Source organism: Molothrus ater, chromosome 1, assembly GCF_012460135.2.
Source record: "Molothrus ater isolate BHLD 08-10-18 breed brown headed cowbird chromosome 1, BPBGC_Mater_1.1, whole genome shotgun sequence".
NCBI lineage: Eukaryota > Metazoa > Chordata > Aves > Passeriformes > Icteridae > Molothrus > Molothrus ater.
This window is the reverse complement of record NC_050478.2, coordinates 114,056,805-114,080,651: the sequence shown is the minus strand read 5'-3', so window position 1 is coordinate 114,080,651 and position 23,847 is coordinate 114,056,805. Positions and strand designations below refer to the sequence as shown.

The following is a 23,847-nucleotide window of genomic DNA, read 5'->3' as shown; positions in this document are numbered from 1 at the left end:
AAAAGATTAAAATCTAACGCTTCATCCTTTATTGACAAAACTCCAACAGACCTCACTGAAATCTCCAGGTATGGAGAAATCTAGAGGTAGGATCAGCTAGGATATGTTAGCAAACAGATGAAACATCCCAAAGAGTTACTGTAACATTTTAGGAAGCCAGTGGGGATAACAGCTGATGGCTGATGTGACAAATGACACTTGGAGGGAATTTCAAAGAAATATTTAGACGAAGGTTGTCATGTCTAAGATGAATCAACACACCCCAGCTGTGCTAGGAAGGCACTATTAGCAGCTATGTGGTATTGATCAGGACATAGAGAGGGGAAATAATAATGTTGTTGATAGATCAGGATTCAGGAAATAAAAGTTCAATCTTTTATTTCGCCTGCAGACTTCTGTGCAACTCTCAGTACTAAAAGTTGGCCATTGTGGAGTTCCCTTCCCAGATCAGATCTAAGTTGGACTGTGTGCATGTATAGCAGTTATCACAAATAAGATGAAAGTCACCAGGAAAATCTTGTTTATTATAGATCTTTCAACAGGTTTGGTGTTTTTTCTGTTTTCAAAACCATGAAATATACGACATATATTACGACGGGTGCTTAGGAAAATAAAAAAGCTGTTCAACTTTCTCCAAATAGCAACAAGAATTGCTATTTGCAGAATTTTTCTTGGTTCATTCTAGAAATGACAAACCCTTTGACACTTTATTATGCCTCATGAACTTTTTATTAAACCTAAACCTATTTCTTTGAGATGAGTTAAGCAAACTTCACCTGACCAGAGTATCTTAATACAGCCAGACCTTTTTGATTCAACTTATACATTCCCTGAAAATTCTGTTTTTGTGTTTGTATATCTATATATGTCTGTATATATCTTGATTTCTGCATATCCCTACGGGTTTTTAGCACTATTAAATGTAAGCTCAAAAAATTATATGTCCTGTTTTATTTTTCTGTAAAATTCAGAGTCTAAAGGTTACTGTTCACAGAAACATTTTCCATTATCATGTGTGGCTATGTTCTATAGCCACAACCTAAATTAACATCAGAGGAGGACCTGGTGCACATTGGTGTTCTCAGACTTTCACAAGAGGAGATCTGTGGGTGTGAGAGGGAGCTACATCATGCTTTGACCAGAGTCCTCAAACTTGCTCAAATCATGGCAAGTTTAGCCTGCAGTTTGAAAATTCAATCATGTCTTGAATTGATTGAATTCAAGACAATCAATTGTCTTATTGACAATCCATTTTCTTATTGTCCACAAGACAATCATTGTCTTATTTAAGACATCTAATGAGGGGTGTGGTTGAGCAATATTTGAGGGATAAAACTATCTGAGGTTTATTTTAACTAGATCACTCTTGGAAAAAGAATTGTGGTATAGTCAAGGGAAATGTGCTAGAGAGGGTGAAAACAAGGGCAGTAAAGCTGACCTTATTTATACACAGGTTTGTCTTAGCTAGCTGTAGCAGTGGTGTGACTTCAAGCACCTTTCCAAATGTCAGGCAGATCCTTAAGATGTTTGCAAGGCTACTGAACACAGAATACTTACCAAATCCTTTCCCGTCATGGCCAATTTCAATTGAACGTAGGCTGCCTAAGTTTTTTGTCTTAATCTTGAAGGTATCAACCTTTAATATTAAAATACAGTTATTAAAAATACGATACTAATGTTTGGAAGCTTACATATTTGTCTAGGTCAGTTCTGAGACCAATTCAAGTGTAATAGTAGAAGTTCAGAATAAGTGAACCACTAATGTGGCTTATTTTCCCTACTGATGATGTGTGGCATACATTCTCTCCTATTAGGTCTCAGTTTCAGCACAAAAGATTCACTTTTCAACTTATAGTATGACAATCCCTATCTCTTTCTTGACTTTCATCTACTGTGAAAATATTTTTGGTCTCATGACTCCACAACTGGTATAGTCTTCTAAAATATTTTTGTATATGATATGTGAACAAAAATTCAGAAATATAAAATTAAAGGCTTTTACTAGATTAACCATTATTCCTCTCAAATATTATACACTTTAATATAAAATATTCCATTATTTCATATTGCTGATTTTTAAAAAGAAATTGTTTTTCCTAAGACCTTTGACTTAGGTCTTAGGAAAAAACTGGCTATCCATTTACTTAGCTGGATTGCTAACAGGATTTCTACATATCTACTGTTCCTTTTTGAAGAGTAATGACACCTCCTGTGTAGTACCAGGCAAAAGGAAGTACCACTTAAGACATTTTTTACTTGCTTCTTGTGCCTATAGGTAGCTAGATTTATTATTCTCCTCAGTGTGGAAGACAATTCATGGGTAAATATCTTTGTCTCACAGATAACCTGGCTGAAGAAACTTAGACTACTTCCAGGTAAAAAGATGATTCATATTGCTGGAGATAATGAGGTAGATCTCTTAAGGTATATATTCTCCCTGGAGTTCTAATTATTTAGTCATTACCTTTCAATAACTCCACAAGAGAAAGTTACAGAGAATATATATATTTCTTTTTTACTTAAGGGTAACCATCATTGTACTCCTTTGCACAAGTGGTGACCAAACAGAGCAATTTCTTTGCCAGAATAATATATTTATTAAATTAGGAGAACATCGAGCCGAGGCACTAGGACATCATGCAGAGAATCTGCATTCTTATGCAAATATCTGTATCTGAACTAAGGGTCTCTGAATAACAGCCTAAAGCAGGATGGATCTCAGAATCAGGCTGATGTGTATGGTTCCATTTCACCTGGTTTTAGGCTTATACATCCAGGGATGCTCGCAGCACCAGTTTCCATGGCAAAGTAAAATGATGGGATGTAAGAGACTGATGTGTTCTCATGCAGGATATTCAACGTGTGTGCAAGAGCACAGGGTAGTGCACACACATGCACAGCCCACTCGTGCTGTGCATTTCAGAATGAGGAAATACAGAGCTGGGCACGTAAGGGGAGGCAGTGTGAAGATGTATTTGGGACTAAAAGGCAGAAGAGCAGCAGAGGTAGCTAGATAAATAGAAGTAAAATGTTCCTTGGTGAATCTGGTGGAAAGAAGAAACACAGGGTGAGCTGAGACTCATGTAGTGATGTGGAAAACAGAATAAATGCCTCAAGTTTTCTAAAGAACTTGCATAGATTTAATGTTTGCTTTTCTGGTACAGAAATGGATACAACCTATAAAGTCTGTGTACTTACCTTTCCTCTTTCAAAGGGGTTTTGATGCTCCAGTGACTGAGAGAGTTGAAATACCTCAGATTTGTCCTCATTCCCAAATAAAATAATATGCACATTGGCATCAGTCCCTGCTCCCCTTTTGTCACCTGTGTACACTTTAATAGTATACTCTCTCAAATGTTTTACTTTACTTCCTTCTTTGTTCAAGTTGTTATCTATGTCATTCTTTTGTTTCTCTCCTCTAATAACGAAGGATCTTGGGATTTCTCTCTGTATTTTGGGCTTATTTGCATTCACAGAAAATTCTCTGAAAAACAGAATCACATTTCTTTTTTGGTAAGTAAATAATATATTAATTTTAAAAAATCCTATTAATTTATGTGGAACAGCTAAAGATGGGCATATTTTAAAAATATCTATTGAGAGAATCACATTTACTTTAATTCAGTGTCTGCTCAGTGTTTTCAACTATTATGCTATTAAAAAACATTACTAGCTTTACACAATATACTCACTCATTCACTTCAAATACATAGATAGGATGCTCCTTCGCAGCTTCTTGCACATGCATTTTTTTAATGTCCAGTTTGCAGTCTGCAAAGAAGGAAAGAGAACATAGTGAAAGTGTTCCATTGCATGACAAGAAATTAGGTAGGATGTTGTTGGTGTAATGATTGCATTCTTACTACCTGAAAACTTCATTTTTTTCATTAATTTATGAATGCAAACAACTCAGTTGAAAGTGCTGTAACGACTACAAGATTTTTTTATTTTGTTCCTATTTGTGAACCTCAACTTAGAAACTTAGGAGTAAGTGTTTCCTTTGTCTTAGTGAAGCAAAGGAGTGTTGTCCTCACTGTCCTTGGATGGGCATGCAGAAAAGCTTCAGCATGACTTGGGCAGGCACATTTGAGAAGGAAGAGCAGAAATACAAGTCTGTTGCTTCCTCCTCAGTGACCACTTGACAAGAGGAGTGGAGCTCTATTCCACATGCAGAACAAAGAGGATCTCATTAGGTGGCAGGTGGGAAGGCAGTTCAGCAGCTCACTGTACCCCTCTGCTGTTTGGGAAACATTGCTCCCTGAGTGTAAGACAGATTGAATTGTTGAATTTTCTGCTGGGACTTCAGCTGCATGGCCTGAGTGTCTTGCCACTAGTCAGTCTATGGCAAAATAAGAGAAAATGAAGACTATTCATTTTCCCTTCTAATATTTGTAGCTGCAGCCCTGTTCAACAAACTGCATTCCAATCTCTTCTGCTACTATCCAATTCTCTTTAATTATATCAATAGGCTTCTGTGGAGGAATCCAAGACATTGTGTTACACTATGACCTGCCAAGATAAGTGCATAGAGAGAGTCAGAAGATTCAGGAAGGGACAATGTACCATCTAATCTTAAAAACTTGCTCTGATAAGCAATGAAAGCATAAATGCACTAGAGAACATTGCCTGGACTGATCATCCTGCAGGGTACATCTGACTTTAAAGAGATTGTATGGGATTTGGGATTTTTGGTTCAAAGTCTTGGTCCAAACTAGTCTCAGTTCAAACAGGTCTAGTTACAATATGGACACCTTTACTCATCCGAAGTGTTTTATCATCTAAGTAACTCCTTTGGAAGAAATATCTGTTAAAACTCATCTCAATCCTGTCTTCATAACACACACAGAGGCAATGAGCCCAATGTCCCTTCTTTGTGAACTGTGTTTTCAAACCTGAATGGAAAAATCTCTCCTGTCACGTTCTCCGTGGTGCCCTTTGGCTAGACACAATTGCCACATTCAGTGACTGTCACTCAGACAGATGGCTGCAGTTAACTTCCACAACTGAGGCTGTGGGAAACAAAATCAGTGAGCTGCAGCTGTCCCTGTCCCTCCCTTCCCCTCTGGAGTAACTGCAGCCCCACACCGTGTCCCCCTGGGGGTGACCCTGTGCTGGGCACGGGATGTGTGACCAGCCAAGGAGTTTGTGCCCAAATGTCACCTCACATTCGTGGTTGAAATAGGGTGCTGTGCCTAAAAGGTTTTTATGAGGAGCCGCTGGATGACCAAACAAACAAAAAAAAAAGATAAAGTGCAAACATAGAACCCTTGCTTCCCTAGAAAACTGTCTGAAACTGGTCAAGTGTAATGCATAGCAATGATTTACAATTTTATAGCAAATTTCATTAATGGATTACAAAAAAGTTTATAATTAATTCTTTGAATTAGTAGCACGATAGCCATCCTACAGATAAAGCAGAGAGATGTTGAGGTCAAGACAATTTTAAGGAAGTTCAGTGACAAAACTTGCTGAATGCCAAACAGAGGTAAAAATTGCCTCTGAATGTCACAGGGAGAAAACTGAACTGGTGGGAAAACAGTGAAAATAATTGAATCATAGAAGGAAAATTAAACAATACCAATTTCTTACTTGAGTAATAATTATTCTCCTAGATAACTTATTAGTAGAGCATGTATTAAGTGCAGAATATAATTATATTCATCTTCATTTACTTTCTTGATGCAAAAATGTTATAACCCTTAGATCCCAGGATTTTAATTTGTCAAAATGTAGAATTTTGCTTTATAAAACACTACCCTTTAGAAAAAATAGCCAAAAGGACTTAACTAGGATTTAACTCTGGCAGGGACTTTGTTGCCTTTAACAGGATGCTAGCTGTGTGATTTCTATGACTGACTTTAGAAAGTAAAAGCATTTTACCTGTTTTACTGCTGATCGAAAGAAGAATTTTTTCCAGTTCTCCCAAGTCAACAGCATCCACCATAACTGGAAATGACTAAAATAAAATTATTCAGTATTGTAATAGAAAACCATGTTTCTTAGCTGTATGGAGAAATTTGAAAATAATATGTAGGAAGTACAAGAATATATTAAAAGGTAAATTTTAAAATACTTTAAGACAGAGTACCTCATTTTTCTCTCCCTGCTGTACATTCTGCAATGACTGGAGAAGGGATCTGTCTCCTGTGTCACCATGAGTACCATAGATACATGCAGTCATATGCACTAAATTTCTCTCATTCAAAATATTTCTTGAAAATACTGTTAGATGATATGTAACCACTGCAATATCAAGTAAAAAGAGAACTTGTTAAGACTGTGCCACAACCTTGCACGGCAATTTGACAACACGGCATTCTACAGTCAGATGTAATTAAAATTCAAGCACTTCAAAATAACAGCAAAACCCAAAATTTTTGCTATTTTTTCTTCATAATTGTTTTGCCACCATCTCCCAGTTCTGAAATTTGAGAAGTGAGGCTGGACCAGCCCAAAAAAAAAGTGAAAGAATTGCATTTGGAAGGTTTAGTTCTTGGATCACTGTGTCAAAGAGCAGCAAGAGTGGACCTGCCCCACAAGAGTGGACAAGGTAGAAGCTGAGCACAGCCCCAGCTCAGACAGTGCCCTCTCTGACCACGTTCTGCAGCATCTGCATGAGGCAGGCAGAGCTGTCCAGAGTCCCAGATGCAGCAAACAATGAAAAAGGCCTGGGATCCATCCAGGGATTGAGCTGGGGGTAGAAGGAGAAAGGGCCAGAGAAGGAATGAGAACAAGGCTACAACATAGGTCCAAAGTCTGTGCAGGAGAGGAGGGCAGAGAGAGAACTTGGGAAAGATGCACATAACATGTGGCTCAGGCATGAGCTGACTGGGCCATCCTCTGCCTATCAAGGCTGGAGGTTCCAGGGGAGTCCAAGACAAGTCAAGTCTGTGACTCATCGTGGCCCTGATGCACTGGAGTCAAATGGAGAGGCTGCATTCCTGAACCTCGGATTAAATCATACAGTGGATAGCACTGGGAGAGCCCATTGTACAGAGGAGGGCAATGGAGGGAGATTAATGTAGGAAGGGTAGGAGGCCTAAAATGCTTAAATAGTGGTCTTTGTTTGCGTAGTGTGACCAGATCACAAGTGTAGCCACCAAGCTTTTATCTCTTTAGTGTACTGAATAAATTGGAAAGATTAAAGGGGTCTCTGAAAAGAAATTACATACAACAAGGGTAACATATATGAATGTTACAACTCCATTAATTTTATAAAATTCTAATTATTTCATAAGATTGATATGAATTATGGCTCTATGGCTCTCTGTTAAATTTATGGGAATAATCAGCTTGAAAGTAGTATAATAGGGTTTTTTTGCCTTCTCAATATTTAATTGTTTTGCCTTAAAAACTACAGTAGTGCAAAACTGACCTTCTGAACAGCCCTGTGTGTGAGAGGAGACAGACAGCACCATGTCATCCCTGGGCATTCCTGAGGTGTAAACATCTCAAAGGAAGGTACACTAAAGGGAAACTACTTATGTATATACTCAGCTGGAGGCCTGCATCTGCTCATTAATACACCCAAAGGCACAAGTGTGCACTGCCAGATCTCAAGGGTCTGTACTCTATCAACTGCATTTTGATGGCTTCAATTAGCCATTAGCAAATGCTTCATCACAATCCCAAGCATACTTTTTGTAAAAAAGGAAAATATAACTGAGATAAAATACTAAGGCACTCTATGAATGACAGAGCTGTATCTTAAATTTAACATCACATGGCTTCTGGTTATGGTGAGTGTGATTAGCTGCTTTCCATTCCAATTAATACAATACTGGTTTTGCTTTTAGCTGATAAAAGGGAGAAAATAAATTAGGTTTAGAAAGCTGTCAAAAAGCATATCTGGTTTTCACAATAAATTGCAAGTAAATTTGTCTCTAAAGATCACTTTGAACTCCATGTGTACCACCTGCTGTGGAGCTGCTTAAAGCTCTCTTGGACATAAATGGCAAAGATTTGGGGGAATCACTGTCCTAGTTTTTTTTCCTTCACTGCTTACAAATCCCTCCTTGAAAATATCTAAAGCATGGGTGGAAAGAAATAAAAACCACAGAAATTAGCTATTTCATTTGATTGTTCTTTTACCTAAACTTATAGATAATATAACACCTATTCCTTGTTTGTGATGTCTTTTGTCTCTTGATTTCAGAATAGATGCAAAGAACAAAAATATTACCAGGAAAGAAAAAAAAAAAAAAAAAACGAATGGGGAAATTATTTTTTCAATGAAGAGGTCAGTGACAGAGCCAGAGCCAAGGTCATAAGGACTCCAGTCTCATCCCTCCTTTATCACCCATGCTGCATCTTTCTCTCCTCATTTCTGTGGGCTTGGACCTGTATCCTGAATACTTCTGCATTTGACAGTGATCAGTCCTTTGCAAGGGGTGCACTCATGTGCTTTATGTTAATCTGAAGATCCTCTTTGTTTCAATCTTGTGTGTAGGAGATGAAAGCCATTGAGGCTTATTCTGTACCCATACTGTGTAAGTGGCCAAGTGAAAATAACACCTCCAAGCAATATAAAATTTAAAGCCTAGATACAAATATTAGATTTTCAGTTGCAGCCAAAATATGCAAAATAACCCCAGACCTCAACCTCTGTTACTTCTACTGAGATCATTCACATACTTCTGGATGCATTCAGAGACCTCACTGAAACTGGGCCATAAGTTCAAATCCAAAGTGTTTTGGGGTAGTTTATTTTATGTCTACTTCAGCCCACTTTAGATGAGCTGACTTATTTTTTACCCAAATAATTATTTGTCTTCTGCATAAAACCCAGGGACAAATTATTTGGATATTAAGTATCATTATTTGGTCTGTTAATTAAGTTAGTATTTGTTCCATCATATGGTAGCATTCAGTAAGTATCACATTAGGGAATAGGGTGGAATTTAGGTGAAAAGATTTCTTTTATTTTACTTAACCAAGGTGACAAATGTAAGAATTGTTGAGCTAATTTTAGGAGGCATAAATATTTGGAGTATATAAAGGTAATAAAGCTGAAGCTTATATGTAGTTTTGAGCTGTTATTTACTGAGAATATTTGTTTGGAAAGTGCAAACAAACAACAAAATCACCTAATAGTAAATGAACTATAAAAAATCATGTTGTTAATGTCAGCAATATGAGCAGCTGAGGACTAAACAAAAGAGAATAAAAATATTACAACAGTGCAAGAAAAGAATATTTCTTATAAACTGTTCTTTCTAGCATATAATAATGCTTTTGTGCAATCAAGTGAATATTGAATTTCCCACTTTATGGTACAGAAATTAAGCTGAGTGGGTAATATTTTCCTTCATACCTTTTAACTTCTTATCCAGTCTCTATGAATCATTAAATAAAGACAATAAAAATTTCTGTTTTGATAAAGGTTTCTACTGTAATACTAGGACATGTTAACCTCCTGAACCACTCTACTGCTTTGAAGTAGATTTATACCTACCAGAAAGTGCTTCTTTTAATGGCCACTGTATAGGGAATTCAACCCATATGTCTCCATTAGGAGAAAGAGGAAGTGTTTTATTTATGGTGAGACTAAAGGTATCCAGGGTTGATGTGTTCTGTATTTTAAAGTGATGAAGAGACAACTGGGATATGTTGATTTCCAAACTCTGGAGACCAAGCCTCACTTTATAAAGCGTTCCCAAATCAGATGGCAAATGTATCTAGGAATCAACAAAACAATGAGTTAGCATCCAAACGGAGGTGTGCAGATAAATGCATAGTTTACAGGAATAGAGGAAGCTGGCTCTAAAGGAGTCAGCACAATCCTGAACCCATTTGCATCAAGCTTGGTGCTAGAAGTGCCATTCACTTCAAAAGCAGCAGAACCAGGTTGACTGTAGGCACTTAAGGACATTTTAGCTTTATCCTCTAGGGGCATTCGTTGTAATTGATCTATCAAATTCAAATTACATACACCAATGATTTCTAATGTGAATAAGTAACATTAATGTCATTTAAAATGATATGCATTATTAACTATGACTATTTGTTGGGGAAAAAAGGAATATGCTTGATCATCATGAACTTGAGAAAGCCAGAAATTAAAAATAATATATGGTATGCGACTGAAAACTTCAGCTCTGATTTTCTTGAATGTTTAAACAGTAATACAAACACTAAAAACAATATTTACAGCACTACGCTATTATTTCTCTTTAAAATGAAACTCAAAGGAAATTTAAATATAGGCAAATCTATATATTATTTTACATCATATGTTATTTGGTTCTCAGTCTGATGTTCCACTTTGTTTTCCATGGAAACTGGATTTGACTTGCTGTTGCTTCCATAAAAAACCATAACCATCTTGGATATATTTTCTGACAACTTTTCAAATTCTGATTTTGTTTCTTCTTGATGCTTTGTGAAATAAATCCTCCATCTGCCTTCTGAACAAATAAAATAAGGAAAATAAAAAGGAAAAAATATTAAGGATGTTTCTGTTTTCATATATAAACAAAGTTATCTGATATAAAATTTCTAAGACATGCCTTGTTCTACATGGGGAACATTATTTTATAAGGATGTCACCTGGGTATTGAGCAGCTCCCTAAGTTCATTGCCATTTTTTACAAAGGGGAAACTATTGTCAGTACTAGTAAGTATAATGACTATTGTGATGAAAATATTCTCACATTATTATTTCAAAACTGATTAATAAAACAGTCAAGGTAATGACAGAAGCTATACCTGAATTCATTTGCTCTCTTCCTAAAGGCCAGGCAGATGTACTCCTCCTCTCCTGAACTTCTAATTAAAAAAAGATAAAATTAATACTTTTGTAGAACAGTGTCTATATGATAATAAAGGTCTGTATTCATGTCTAGTGAGGCAATTGACTGAGTATTATATCATTTAGATTAAAGATTTAACTAGGAAATGTACAGTGTGATTTTCTATTTAAGCATCATCTAAATATCATCCCATTAAATAAACTGTCTCTAAGGCTGGCTATTTACTAGGAAAATGGCAGTAAGATGAAGATTCAAGTATTTTTCATTTTAAAGTATTTCCCTTCATTTGTACAATTTATGCTCTGGATGAATGAGCACTAATTGGATGTCTTTAATGCCCATTCTAGAGGTTGATGCTCCTCCCACAGATATGAGTCTCCACTGATTTCATCGGGATTTGGTATAGATCAAAGTTGCCTGTAAACATTAGGTAGTGACCTGAACTGAAAATGAGATTTCTTTTGACCTCATAACCAAGACTAGATTTGCCAATTATTGTATAAAGAAACTCACAGGAACATTTGTCCTAATCAATGAAGTTTGATAGAAACAGAACTAAATATTGCCTTTTTTTATTTTTTCAGAGATATCCCAACATACAAACCAAACCAAAGCTGAAATTATTTGTATTTGCATACGAACAGTTTTCTCTTTTTTTTCCTGGTTTCAAATGATCAAAAGTTAGAGATCATACAGCAGAGGAAATCAATTGAACTAGAATCTTCCTCAGTCTCAAGAGGCTATTGCTGGACAAGTGCCAGCAAATGCCCAGGGAGTTAGGAAGAATAAATCTAGAACACGTTTTGCAATCCAAGGACTCATCTATACTGTCAATTAACTTCTCTGAGAGGCAGGAGAATAAATACATCTGTCTTAGAGGTACATTCTGTGTTTTGGTGCCTACTGATCTGGTTGGAGTGTGTTGTGGTTCCTCCCAGCTTGCACACCAGATTGTGTTGAAATCCATTCCTGGATTGAAGCCATGACACAGGGAGGGAAGGAGGGTGTACATTCCTTTCCTGTCTTGACAAAGAGCCACAGGCAGTGGGCTCAAAACTGCTCTTCTGTGGCCTGACTACTCTCATGGTGTCAGTCAAAAGCATCTCCAGATTCTGGCAAAAGTTGTCCAAACAGTGTAGCATAAATAATGTAAATTAGTCTTCTTGAATACAATGGAGACATTTTCTGCACTGCTTAAACAGAGTTTTCCCTGCTTTTTACCTCATTTTCACTCTGCCTAGCAAGTAATTGGTATTAGAAGCTTAAACATAGTTTGCAGGTGTAGAAGTAAGACTTGGAGAGGTAGGAATTTGTAAAAAAGGAATAGGACAAATTTCCTGGCATTTACAGCATTTTAAATCTGGAGTAACAAAGCAGAAATTATCCTTTGGCAAATTGTGGTTATTCAACGGTATTAAAACGCAAAGTGTTCAGACACACTAATTCCCTGTATAATGACAATGTTCTACTGGAATATTTTAAATCACAACTTCTTTGTAGAAGGAAATTGTATAGCTGCATTCTCCAGTTTGGAATGAGTTTCTTAGCAGATGATAGTTTGAAGATAGTGTTGACCTGTGACATCCAGAGTTACTGAGGCAGATCTTTTTCCATCATGTCTGTCTTTAAGCCATGTTTGAGCCATAAACAGTGTTTCTGTCCCTGAAGATGCTGTCTCTTTCACAATAATCTTCTCCAGAAGCCAGTCAGAGCCTCTCCCTTTTTCAACAACCATCCTTTGCAGAATACCAATATCTACTGCCTCCACTGGAAAAATATCCACCTGAAAAATTCAGAATCAGAAGTCATATGGAAACAGAATCATGTAACTAAATTATCAGTGTATTTTGAAATATGAAAGTGAGAAGAAAATCAGGATTTTTTTATTAACTTAATAAATAGCAACAGAACCAGAAATGACAAGTTTAACCATGCTAAATGCCTGCAGTAAGAAGTATTTCTTCCCTTTGCAGTTCTGCAATTTACATCCAAACCCCCTCTTTGCCCACACAGATTATCAGCTGCCTATGCTTGCTTAATGAGAAATTTTCCTTCCCAAAATTGATGTTTAATGATCTACAGGGAATATATTTTAAAAATGTCTTACTCTCAACAAAATAGACCCCAAGGGCTATTTCAGGAATGAAATACAGGGAATGAGAAGGGTAGAAACAAGCATCACAGAAGGAATCTCTAAAGAAAGAATGACAAAATTGGTTCCAGATTTGGATTAACTTGTAGGATTAGTTTCAATATAAGTAATTGAATGGAAAGAAAAATATTAAATAAAACTATGTTGAAATAAGTTCTGCTATTCTCTATCAGTTAAAAAAACCCACAATAATTTTACAATGTTTAGAACACTGAAGTAAGATTCCTAAAGAGAATTGTGATATATCAGACATTCAATACTTTCACAATATCTGATTCTGGCTATTTGTGAGTGTTACCTCAGCTGAAAAACAGACATTAAATTCTTGTCACAGAGACTTTCCACATTTTTTGCTTTATAGATTTATGAATTATTGTCTCATTTCTACTGGGTTGATAACTGTTAAAATCTAGTGTTATTTGTGATGGAATTTCCAGCATGATTTAAAGATGCAGAGATGGTTTTGAAGGGAATAGGTAGCAATAATGATGAAAACACTTGAGTCCTGAGAAGTCTTTAAGTCTTCCCAAAGTAATTCACACTGAAGTTGCTCTGCCAGAGCAACCCTTAAAGGTTTATGCAGAGGTGAAACAAAGAATAGCAGTTCTCTTTCTCCACCACTTATAATTTCTTTCCTGGAAGAGTCTTCCAGCTGAAGAACTTATGAAAGATTTGTGTCACAAAGATGAGCCTAACAAGCTTGCAATTTAATAAGACACAGCATAAGCTCAAATATTGAGCTTAAATTTGCAGATTAGATATGACCATTCACTTAAAAAGAATCCCAGAAACAGAAAAATTTTAAATTTGTTCTTCAATTTTTGTTCCTAATTTTTCATTAATATCTGTACATGTGAATTTGAAAGTGTGTATTTGTGAACCACACCTTTAACAGTGTCCTAAAAATAATAATCAACCTGATACTGATTACTCTGTAACTTGTAGACAGAAAGGTCATGTTAGTCAAAAACTGCTACAATGTACCATCTAATCAACACATCAGCATTATCACTCTTAAGCTGTCATGTGAAATGGGAAAATGAGACAATGATATGAAGGAAAAAAATCTGAAAGAGGCATTTGAATATCTATACTTCCTCACAAGGAGTCAAGGTTATCAGTGGCTTACTGAATCTAACAGCAGAGCAAATACATTGGAACAGCTGAAATTCTAGGAGTGCAGAACTGCAGGAAAAGAGGCTCCTCTTCATGTTTCCCTTAGCTATATCAAAAAATTAAGGTTTAGTGTCAACACAATAATTTTATTTTATTACCTATTGGACTAATTTGATGATTGAATACCATTAACTTGAACTCTTAATTTACGTTAATTGCGATATTAATTTGATCACTCCTTTATTCCAGCTTTAATTGGATTGGTAAAGTTATACCATCATGTCTAAATAAAATGAATTTGTTACACTTATTAAATGAAATGTATTAAAAATACATGCAGTTAGGAGATGACTGAAAAACACAGACTGAAGTAAGAAACCTGAAGTAAGACCCCTGTGTCTGTCAGTAAAAAAAAAAAATTTAAGTTCACAAAATGTGCATATTTATCCTAAAATTGCTGCTAGCTCTTGCAAATGATAATGCTTATAGTAATGCATGATTGTTGAGGTTTAACCCCAGGCATTATCCAAGCCCTACAGAGCTGCTTGCTCACCCCCTCACCAGAAAGATCAAGAACAGAATGAGAATGGTAAAAGCTAGAAAAATTTTGGGTTGAGATAAAGTTTAATAGAGAAAGCAGCAGCCATGCACACAAGCAGAGCAAAACAAGGAATTGATTCAGTGCTTTCCATGGGTAGGCAGGTGTTCAGCCATCTCCAGAAGAGCAGGGCCCCAGAACTTGCAGAGGTTACTTAGGAAGACAAATGCCATCACTCCAAATGTCCCACGTCCTCCTTCTCCCCTGCCTTTCTATACTGAACATGATGCCATAAAGTCTGGAATATCCCTTTGGTCAGCTGGGGTCACCTGTCCTGGCTGTGTCTCCTCCCACCCTCCCAAGCACCCCCAGCCCCCTCACCAGTGTGGCAGCACAAAAAGCAGGAAAGGCCTTGGCTCTGTGCAAGCCCTGCTCAGTGATAACAAAAACACCTCTGTATTATCAACTCTGTTCAGCACAAATCTAAAACACAGCCCCAAACCAGCCACTGGGAAGAAAATTAATTCTACCCCAGCTGAAACAAGCACAATTATTTTACTGGAAACACATGAGAAAGCTCTTGTCAGATACTTGTTAGAATAATTTCTTTTTTAGAGAAAAGAGTTTTCCAGGGAATGACTAATTTAGTGGCATGGTCATCAGCATCTCCAGAAAAATCTGTTGTCACTGATCCACCCTTGGAAAGGAGAGTTAGGAATATTGGAAAACTACAGACAATAATCTGCTGCTTCTAGTCTTGTGCTGTCCCCAGAAGAATAGTTGGGTCTGACTTGCATCAAGTTTGATGGATAACAAACTTTTAGCACTGATTAACTTAGTGACTTAATAAATCAGGGGCAGTATGTGCTATGGGTTATCTATGACCTGGAGGATCCAGCCACAGATAAAAGCAACTATAGTTAAGACACAAAATGTTTTCCAATTCCTTTTTCCTATGAAAATAAGTACATTTTGATGGAAAAAAACATCTGTGAAAAGCTTGATGTTTGGTTTGTGTTAGACACACTATCGTTTGTCATTGTGCCATTTTAACAAGCTCACTTTAGAGAATGTAAAATCTCAAAAATCCATGGACAAATCTGCAGATTATTCAAACATCTAATAAAGTGCAAGTTAAGGAACTATTAAATAGACTAGAAATTGTGTCATCTGGGATAAACTCACCTCATAGATAAGATAACATTTTCTCTTTATGTGTACATTTGAAAATCTATGCAGTGTAATGAGCTTTATTTTAGTCAAGAGACCAAAAAAGAACAGAGAAAGAGGAGCAACCATAATTCTTAGAGCTAAAAACAATTGGCTAGAGATAATTTATTTGCTAAACTTAATTCACTTTTCTTCTCTCAAGCTGTCTGCAAACAGGGAGATTATGACATATATTTCATTCTAATTTTATGAAATTCAATTATTATTAATAATTTAGCTAATATTTTTGTAGATTCATCTGAGACCATGGATTAGGCATAAAATTTTCTAAATACTCGAGTTGTTGACAGGTCTTGTACATCACATGATATTCTACCTTTTATTTAACTTACAAATGGGGACCTTTGAAATTACTGGAGGGTTAATTCTGCAGAAAGAGAAAGAGAGAGGAAGAAAACACACAGAACATAAGCAAACCTATAGAATATGAAATTTATCTTCATCATTTTCCCCTAGGGAAAAAAATGTTAATTGTTTTTTAGTTACTACTAGCAAATTAGGTTTGAACTGAAAAGTCACCTTAAATATTGATAATAATACATTTTGTCTAATTCAGCAGAGCTTATATTGAATTTTCTCAGAATAGCATTAAAGCAATTTGTATGTATGTACAGCCCACTAAATTTTCTTAATTAACATTGCCTGGAGAAAGAGATATATTCTCCCAGTCTGAGCAGCTAAGACTGACAATGGTAGAGCCATACATCCTCTGTGACCAGAAGAGCTGCCCTAGCAAAACCAGAACTGGTACTTTTCATACTTCTTGGCTAAAAAAATATGGACTAAAAATTCCTTTATAACAGTAATTCCAGCAATCCTTTCAGAATATTTAAAGTTTGGGGTTTTTTTCTTAACTCTTTTTCAGATTTTCTTCAAATGTTTCTTTTTTTTCCAGGGACTCACGTTTTGAGCCTTTTCTTTGAATCTATGACCCAGTTTATTATGACTTTATTCAGTACTCTTCTGTGACAGTGCTGGCAACATATCACTGTCTGCAGCAGCTGCAATAGCTCTTGTAACAGAAGAAGCATTTGAACAGTCACTGTGCAATATTTACCTTTATAAATGCCAATCATTTTACAGGCTTGGTACTGAGACTTGATGGTTGGTTAATGATGATATTCCCAGAAGAACTGAAAATGGCAAGTCAAGACACACCATATGCTTCATTTCATCAACCTGTATGCACAAGTGATTTCCCATACTGCTAATGTTAGTATCATTTTAATAGGCTTTTATTGGAAAAGGAGTCAGAGTGTCTAGATAAAGGACCTTTTCTATTAAGCTTAGCAAACCTATTGATTTGCTGCCTGATTATTTTGATCTCACTTGTTAATCTGCAGAAACTCCACTGAAAACAAAGCAGTTTTAACACAGGTAGGCAAAATAAAGGCTCCCTGTAACAATGACCCCAATCAGAAACAGTGTGTAAACATTCCTGGAAAGAGAGAACAGTGTGAACAGAACCTCTCCACCTTGTCCCAAATGCTTGTCACATCACTGCCTTCTCTTAGATGGACATTATCACCTTTTCAGTTGGGCCAGAACAACCACAAAATCAGCTCCAGCAAAATTTTATCGAGATAGACCAAGTGAAAAAGCCCAAATCACTAATGAAATGAACTGCTTAAACTAAATAAACATTTGGACAGAGCAAATGTCACTGTGCAAGCAGCCTTCAGAGGTGGAAATATTGGGTGGTAAGTAGCACTGGTAGCAGTACTGTCTTGGCTCAGCTCAGTGGAAGGATGGAGAGTGCCTCTGACTGTGCCCTCACTGTCTTGTAGTGTTCTGCATGCTTCTTTAAAAATGCTTATTTAAAAACAGGGGTTTTCATGCATCTGAAAAAGCCAGCCCTGAATTCCCTTCTAGACTCACATTTCTGCAAGCATGATTTTGGATTTTGTTAAATTCTCAGCTATAAATTCATTGAAAATTTTTATCTCTGCATGAAAAAATTAACATAGATTATAATGAATGAATCATTTGAGGTTTCTGATAACCCACATTTATCATAGTCTTCAACAAGATTGGTGAAGAATCAGTGAAAGAATAGGGGTAGTAAAAAACCCTAGAATATATTTGCCCTGCACTGGTCTTATGTTAATAATCTTAGTTTAACTGGAAAGAAATCCTTTTGAAACAAGATTTCTATGCATAAAAAAGCAACAGGAGTAGGAAAGAATAGGGGCATTTTATAACGGTCAGTAGCTGTGAACATTCTGCCAACCAGGTAAAGACATTTCAATCAGACTTTAAAATGTATTTAATAAAATGTAAAAGGACTGCTATATAGATTAGTGTCATCAGCCACATCCAAAGCTGTAATCATGAATTATATCAAACAAAAGAGATTTAAAAGTCAAGCAAAACCAGCAATAAAACACAAAAAAAATAAGACAACTATCACTTTGCAGCTTGATTGTTGGATTGATTGAATAACAGTCCAAGTCTGAGATCTGGTTTAACAGGCAAAGAAAATAGGATGAATGTAATTTTCTTCAACTTCAGAAATGCATATCATTGTATGATATTTTGATTAAGACACTATAATCAAATATAATAATGGGATAATAAAATGTCTAACTTGTATGTCTCCAAGTGTAGCTGTAAAAAGAGAATATTTTCAAGCACATCTCAATGCAGTGAAGCCAGTTAATAAGCTTATGCTCTTTAGTATTTCCATGATTTATCTGGAAGAAAACAAGATTTCAGAGATTATGCAAATACAATCTCCAATTATGACACTTAAAGAAGTAGGGTGCTAAATTGAAGAGTGCTCTGAAAAGATTTATGAGAGTTAATAAATCACTGGAAAGCCTTCCTTTCAGTGAATCAAGCAGAATAATCTATTTAACCTGTCAAAGGCATACTGATTTTCTTATTGTCATAAATACTGTCAAAAGCAGTAGAAATTTGGTGTAAGAGAGCTATCCAAACTAGCAGTCAAAAGTGGACAAAATTCAATTCCAAGAAGTTAAATTTTGACAAATTTAGCCAGAAAACAGTGTGAATCTCTAATATTTAAAAGAAAAACCAAGTATCCTTAAGCTTTGAAACAGCTTTCCAGCTAGATTTAAACTTCATCACTGGTAGCTAATCATTTGGAGTTAGATATATTTTCTAAACTTTTTAACTTGAACTGAATTTAATTTATTTCTTGATGCATTGAGGAAAATGATTGAATATTTTGTTTCCTGAAAAAAGCACACTTGTATTAACCATAACTCTTTTAAGATTTTTATTAAATCAAGCAAATTTAGCTGCATTTTATTTTAAAATTACCTTGTTTATCAAAACCGAAATGAACAGGGCATAAAATTCACTTACCCAACTTGGCATATCTAAAATAAGTCTATATAATAAGACAATTTCCTTCAAAGAAAACAGCAGGTACTCTCTGAGGTTAACTAATTTCATTTTAAGATAAATGTCCAAATGAAGAGAGAAGGTAAACATCACTCCCTTTCTGCAGCAGATGCTTAAGCCATCATGTTAGAACAAATGTGTAGAATGCAGGCAAGTGAAACTAAGTGAGATGCATTTCAGCTTTAGAAATGTCACTTACATGATTTATTTTTAAGATCTATATAGACAGAATGAAGTACTCCCCTCTTGCAGGTAATTTTAGCATTAATTAATTTTGACCAGTTTTTAATTTTTTGCAACAAAGTTTTACATATTTTTTTGCCCTGCATGAATATATCAGGAAACTGAAATTAATTATTCACTCAGCTCTAAACATTGGCCAGTGCTGTATAGACAAGCTGGGTGATTGCAATGGGATGTTCTGACTCTGTCCCTTATAAATCTCTCACTGACTTTAACCACTGCCTGGAAAATGCCATCCTGGAGGTATTAATGAGAACTGCACATGACTCAGGTATTTGCCACTGTCTCCTACGATTTTATAAAGCTTTGGAAATGTTCTTTCTTTCTGCATTTCTCCTCACAGTTTCTGACAACTTTCACCAGTTTTTCCTTCACTATGCTGGCATTCCATATTTTCCTAGCTCCCATCTGATTAATCCTTCTGCTCAATGGATTTAAAGATGGTGTAACAAAAAGTAGCAGTCAAGTGGCCAAGGTGAGCTGCTCTGGCACTGGCACAATCAGCAGCTGAATGCTGCAGTGTGGTACAGGGGAAATTTTCCCAAAGGAATTCGGGATAGCAGAGACAGCCCCCCAGAACCCACATCTTGAGCCACAGCAGGTGACAGGACACAGGGCCAGAACCAATGGTGGCTAAGCTCCCCCCATATACAGAAGAAGCTCTGAGGGGTTGAGAGAGTGCAAGCAACCATGAGTGCCACAAACAGAGCTGGAAAAGACTGAGGGAAAGGTTGAAGTACTTACTGCCATCTTTGCCTCAGTCTCTAATAGTAAGACCAGTTGATCTTCCAGCCCCCTGAGATGTGAAACAGAGACAGGGAGCAGAATGAAGCCCCTACAATCCAAGGGGAAAGGACCAGCAACCTGCTACAGCAAAGAGACACACATATGGGGCTTGATGGGATTCACCTAAGGGTACCCAGGGAGCTGGCAGAAGCGCTCCCCAAACCTCTTTCCATCATTTACAGGAAGTCCCAGCTAACTGGACAGGTCCCATTTGAGTGCAAATTAGCAAATGTAACACGAATCCACAAGAAGGGTTGGAAGGAGGATCCAGGTAACTGCAGGCCTGGTCTACCTGCCAGGGAAGGTTATGGCACAGGTCACCTCGAGTACCATCACACAGCACACACATACAGTCTCAGCCATCATGACCTTATGAAAGGCAGGTCCTGCTTGACCAACTCGATCTTCTTCTATGACAGAGTGGCCTCCTTAGTGAATGAAGGAAAGGCTGTGAAATTTGGTAATCTGGACTTTAAGAAAGCCTTTGATACAATTTCCCACAACATTGTCCTGGAGAAAGTGTCTGCTCATGGCTTCAATGAGTGCACTCTTCTCTGGATAAAACCCGACTGGATGGCCAGGCCCAGAGAATGATGGTGAATGGAGTTAAATCCAGCAGGTGGCTGGTCTCTACTGGTGCTCCCCAGCGCTCAGCACTGGCTCCAGTCCTGTTTAATATCTTTATTGAGAATTTCGATGAGGGGATCAAGGGCACCCTCCGTCGGTTTGCAGACACCACCAAGTTGGGTGAGAGTGTTGATCTGCTGGAGGGCAGAAAGGCTCTGCAAAGGGATCTGGACAAGCTGGATCCAAGGGTCAAGGCCAACTGCATGACGTACAGCGAGACCAAGTGCCAGGTCTTGCACTTGGGTCTCAAAACCCCATGCAATGCTACAGGACTGGGCAAGAGTGGCTGGAAAACCACCAAGGACCTGGAGACTCTGGTTGACAGCTGCTGAACATGAGGCAGTGTGTGCCCAGGTGGCCAAGGCAGCCAAAGGCATCCTGGCATGTATCAGAGATAGGGTGGCCAGCAGGACTAGGGCAATGATTGTCCCCCTGTACTCTACACTGATGAGGCCACACCTTGAATTCTGTGTTCAGTTTTGGACCCCTCTCTACAAGATAGACATTGAGGTGCTGGAGTGTATCCAGAGAATGGCAATGAAGCTGGTGAAGGGTCTGGAGCAGAAATCCTAAGAGGAGCAGCTGATAGAACTGGGGGTGTTTAGCCTGGAGAAAAGGAGGCTCAGGATGACCTGATTGCTTTCTCTAACTGCCTGAAAGGAAGGACGCTCAGGGGCAAGATTGGTTGCAACCAGATTGGGGTTGGTCTCTTCTCCCAGATAACAAGCCACAGCATAAGAGGAAATGACTTTGAGTTGCACCAGGGGAGGTTTAGAATGGCTATATGAAAAAATTTCTTCAATGAAATTGTTGTCAAGAATTAGAACAGGCTGCCCAAGGAAACATGTAGCCAGGGACATGGTTCAGTGGTGGACTTAGCAGTGCTGGGTCAACAGCTGGACTTGATCTTAAAGGTCTCTTCCAACCTAAACAATTCTGTGATTCTATGATGACCAGATTGATTTAGTGTTCATTTCTGTATAACAGTAACTTGGCCAACAGCCTGCCACTGTGATTAATACATTTGGATCAATGACATTTGGCACCTATTTAATCATTATGTCAGGCATGCTTTCCATAAGAGAAGGTTTATGTGCAGTCACAAAATAGCAGCACTGTCAGTGTGGTGGGATGTGGACTTCACTGGCTTCCTACCTATGACCTCAGGACACTGCCTCACATTCTGACTCTTTGTGTATCCTGGCATACATTGACTTTTTGCTGAAGTTTGGTTTTTTGGTTTTTTTAAATTGTCAGTGCTTAATCTGTGAGTACTGAAACTGAGCACCAACAGTCACCTCTCACTGAAAATTTTTGTATGTGCTGCAGTTACCATGGCACCAACCTGAGCAGTTGATGTCTAAATATAGGGCAGGATAAAGAATATATCTTTTCAAATACTAACAGAATGAAGCAAAAATTGTCAGAGAATTTAGTGCTTCTATAAAGTGGAATACTTAAAATACTGGCCAATTTCATAAAACCTAGATTAAAATACTTAAATATCAGTTATAACATATTCAGTGTACTTTACTGGTTTTGATGGGACTAATCTGAAAAAAACCCACATTCCCAAAGAGGAAATTTTTGGATACATCACAGCCATATGACAGAGCATACAGCAAGTCTATCAAAGGCCATATAAAGAAGCATCAAGAATGACATTTGCTGAAAAAACATTGCGTGTCAGAAGCAACATGGAGATACTGTAAGGATTTTACACAACTGGGCCCTGGTTTTCACAGAATGTCTGAACCGAGTATACTTGGTTCAAGAAAATGCTCATAAGCAGGTAACATCAATCAGGCTTAAACTGACTCATGAATCATGAATAAATACTGTTAGGATTTCAGGAAAGCTGAACTGCTTGAAGATGTGTGCTGAGATTGCGTTGTCTGTCCTCATAGCTTTTAGGAGAACATCAAACAAGGCATCAATGTCACAGCAATTTGAAAGACTATGGATCTTGCAGGACAAGTCCTCACACTCATTAGTATGAGCAGATCACCAGAATCTCAGCTCTCAACGGCAACAGCGCTGCCCTCTCAGGGGTGACCTGCAGGGCCTTACTGGTGAATTAATAATATCATGCACATTACTTTACCTACAAGTTCTCTGATGGTCTCACAGGTGTAAGGACTTTGGAAAGGCACAAAGAAACTTTTCAGATATAAGATGATAATTCACTCTTTTACTATCATGTAACTTAGCTCATGAAAATAAAAAACATGAGAGAAGAATATCTCCAATCCACTGCAAATTTTGCTGAATATTTAAACATTTCTATGTACTTCTGCATAGCTAAACTGTTGCTTGTAACAGCCCTGACATTCTGTGAGACTAACACTATATTTTGATATGATTTTGAACAGAAACACTGTTCCAGTTCACTAGCTGTTACAGTATAGTCAGGGGAAAAATTATTGCAAGGAAAAGCACATTTTAAAATGTCAGAACAACTGTTAAGATTCCAAATGCAAATTCTGCCTGTTATACTCCAAATCCCCTAAACCACCAAGTGCAGAATCTCTGACTGCAGGGGTGCTTGGCACAATATGTGACTGGGCTGGTGTAGAAAGAGACATTCTACACTTGAGAGTCTTTTTGGAGATTACTTTTAAAGGGAAGAAAACATTGGGAAACTTCCAAAACATATAATGAAAAATACTGCTACATAGGCATGAGCCTTTCTTGCAGAATAATTTTTTACTTTTCAATTAACCAAATACCTTCATTTTCACTGAACAATGAGTTAGAATCAAGACTTTTATGTGTTTCTCTATTACTTATCTACAAGCAATTTCTTTTTAGAGCCCTAAAATCCTCCTGTGCTGATATCTACATTTAGAAATATAAGGCTACTGTGTTATATTCACACACTGCTCCTATAAAATGTCAAATAAATAATGATGAGATGGCTACATGCCAGATCTGCATCTTACTCTGTAAGAGAGAAAAATTCTGAGCTAAACCGAAGTAGATGCTAATACCATAAAACTACCCTTCAGGTTATAAATCTTTGTGGTTCACTTCTG

General features: G+C 37.2%; 1 protein-coding gene across 1 annotated transcript in view; it reads right to left on the bottom strand.

Moving 5' to 3' along the window:
• The window catches only part of LOC118701877 (lipoxygenase homology domain-containing protein 1), a 131,887-nt gene that overhangs the window by 4,094 nt on the left and 103,946 nt on the right, over positions 1 to 23,847 (bottom strand). The window contains exons 34-42 of the mRNA XM_036406828.2: positions 12,327 to 12,534; positions 10,708 to 10,767; positions 10,228 to 10,406; positions 9,455 to 9,677; positions 6,089 to 6,243; positions 5,881 to 5,956; positions 3,693 to 3,771; positions 3,199 to 3,484; positions 1,558 to 1,636 (exon numbers count right to left, since the gene is read on the bottom strand). Of these exons, the coding sequence (XP_036262721.1) occupies positions 1,558 to 1,636; positions 3,199 to 3,484; positions 3,693 to 3,771; positions 5,881 to 5,956; positions 6,089 to 6,243; positions 9,455 to 9,677; positions 10,228 to 10,406; positions 10,708 to 10,767; positions 12,327 to 12,534 (1,345 nt within the window). The remainder of the gene's footprint in view (positions 1 to 1,557; positions 1,637 to 3,198; positions 3,485 to 3,692; positions 3,772 to 5,880; positions 5,957 to 6,088; positions 6,244 to 9,454; positions 9,678 to 10,227; positions 10,407 to 10,707; positions 10,768 to 12,326; positions 12,535 to 23,847) is intronic.